We start from the raw sequence: 2,435 nt of genomic DNA, 5'->3' as shown, positions 1-2,435 counted from the left end.
GCTTTGTCCCTTCCAGCCTGTGCACACCCCAAATCAACTCTAAACGATTTGGTTAAAGCTGGCACGAGTAACGAAACAAATCGCAGTTTTTTTTTGAATATTTATTATAAAATGTAATAAAAGTGATTTGGAAAAAAATTGAAAACGCGATCTATTTGAAAGTCCGCGATTTCGAAACATTTGTTTTCATCTCACTCAATACAGTGCTGACCTCACACACAAAGTTCACCATATCCAGGACACTTGTCACATCAGGCGCGGTTTCCTGGCACAAAAGCCATTTAAAAACCGGCTTTCACAAAGAAGTGTCAAGAATATCCGCGAATTCCAACTTTGCTTTAATTCATTTTTCAAGCCAGGCAACACATCATAAAAAATAAACACAAAATATAATAGTATTTCAAAGTTGTATTTACAAATGTACATTGAGAATAAGGTCACATTAACCGTAAATTACAAGTCACCACGTGTTTCACGAGTTCGTTCAATAATAAACATTGCAGTAAACAGAACGAAGGAAGAGTCGTGTTCAAAATATATTAACCTTTCTACAAGTTCAGTGCATTCAGGTCATTCACACTTCAATCAGGACAGTGCTGGAATTGTGGCTCTGGTTTTTATACTGCTCAAGCCACAATCTGAGTTCCGAAATCTTGTATCCCTCTGGTCCCCTCCTTCCTTGATACACCACTGTCTGGCTCTGCAGGACATACAGCCTTTCAAAGTAAGCACCGTAGGCAGCGTTGGAAGAGTTGTCCATGGTGTCCGCGACCACAGGGCAGCCAGGGTTCTCCTTGTTTATCAGGCTGGCTGCTCTCAGTCGGTCTTCCAGAGAGCGGTGCCTTGGGATATCGTAGGGGGCGTCGGTGCTGACCCAGCCGTCAGCAGGGTGGGCTTCCTCAATGTAGACCAGGAGAAAGTCTGCAATGTCTGCATATTGGGTGGCGACTCGTTGGAAGGATTTGAGGCGCGCCATGAAGGGGGGTCAGGTGCAGCTCCCGAAGTTCAGAATCAGTGGCCTCGCCCCTCGGCTGTAGTCGAGCAGCCGGACCTTTCTCTGCTCTTGTAGCGACACCACCTCCGGGTTTGGAGCCGGCGAGCCCACGTGTGCAGATTTGAAGAAGTCCAGTTTCTGGCCGTACCAGATCGCTTTGAGAGACTCGAGAGTAAACATTCGGTTTGTGTCCGAGACACAAAGGGGAGGATCATCAGCATTTCCCTCGGTCTGTTCCCCAGTCTTAGACAACAGCCGCTTTCGAATGCACAGGATATCGAGTAGCCACAGCATAAGGGCGGTGATGAGGAACCTGGGCAGTAGGAGGAGTACAGCCACTATCTCTTTCAGGAGATTCATGGTTGAGTTAGAGTTTGGTACTAGCCGTAAACCAGCGGTGTCTCCCTGCTGCTCTGAGCCAACAACCACGACGCGCCCTCTTTTAAAACTCCTGGGTTGAATGAAGACAGCCCCCGCCTCCTTGTGGACCCGCCCCGGGGATTACCCACCAGCTCCTGAACACCTCACAGATGGAACTGGGGGGGGGGGGGGGGGACGGGACGGGGAAGACTAGGACGTGGGAGAATGAAGGAGCAAGAAGCAGGAGCAGCTTCCAAGACCATGTATCTGAGTAAATGGTCATTGTCAACTTCTCTCTTATAGGTTATATAGTTTAATTGAAACTAAATCTAAGAGTTTATACCGTGAAAGAGCAATTCGTAAACTGATGCAACGTCAATAGCATAGATGAAGGCGCGCGAACGTAAGCAAATTAAGCTGTAAGACAGTGAAAAGGAGTTTGGAGTTGTACAACAAAATTATACCTAATCCAACAGCGAATCAATGACGAAGTATAAAACTGGCAACGAATACTGGCCGTCCCAGTGACACCCACGTTACATTAGTGAATAAAAAGACAAATATTGGCTGCTAACAAAGCGATCATTTCATAGAAACCTGGTTAAATGTTACGACAAAAGGTTTACCTAATTACATTGCCCCGTAATTCTTTAATGAAAGGTTCAGTTTGTACCTGCTTTGAACTTGAATAAAAATCGTGTGGGTTTAGTTTGAAATCGAATACTTTAAAGCTCATATATACGCAACGAGGCACGAAAAGTTAGTAGTTCTTTGACCCGCATTTAACAGTTAACATTTCAAAAGCATTAAACATTAGCTAATGAGAGTTCCATCATGCATGTAACCATCACCGTTTAAGTGCACCAAACCACCGCATTTTTATTATATTATAATCTTTCGGGTTATTGAGTTCATGGAAATATTCACAATTGCAATCAGCTGTTTATTTTATTGGACAGCTTGTTCGAACTGGACGTAAATGGTTTATGCTCCAGCAAGGAAGTTTGTTTCCGAAACTCTTTCCACTATAAATTCCTTTTAAGGGGTGTTCCTAGTTTGAAATATGTACAAACTCATGTCC

General features: G+C 44.4%; 1 protein-coding gene across 1 annotated transcript; it reads right to left on the bottom strand.

Moving 5' to 3' along the window:
- Positions 1 to 248: 248 nt before the first annotated feature.
- On the bottom strand, positions 249 to 1,393 carry dio3a (iodothyronine deiodinase 3a). The gene has a single exon (XM_041214907.1). The coding sequence runs from the start codon at positions 1,352 to 1,354 to the stop codon at positions 575 to 577; it is 780 nt and encodes a 259-aa protein (XP_041070841.1). The 5' UTR covers positions 1,355 to 1,393; the 3' UTR covers positions 249 to 574.
- Positions 1,394 to 2,435: the final 1,042 nt, after the last annotated feature.

Source organism: Carcharodon carcharias, chromosome 20 (assembly GCF_017639515.1).
Source record: "Carcharodon carcharias isolate sCarCar2 chromosome 20, sCarCar2.pri, whole genome shotgun sequence".
Taxonomy (NCBI): Eukaryota; Metazoa; Chordata; class Chondrichthyes; order Lamniformes; family Lamnidae; genus Carcharodon; species Carcharodon carcharias.
This window is presented reverse-complemented; position numbering and strand designations above follow the sequence as displayed.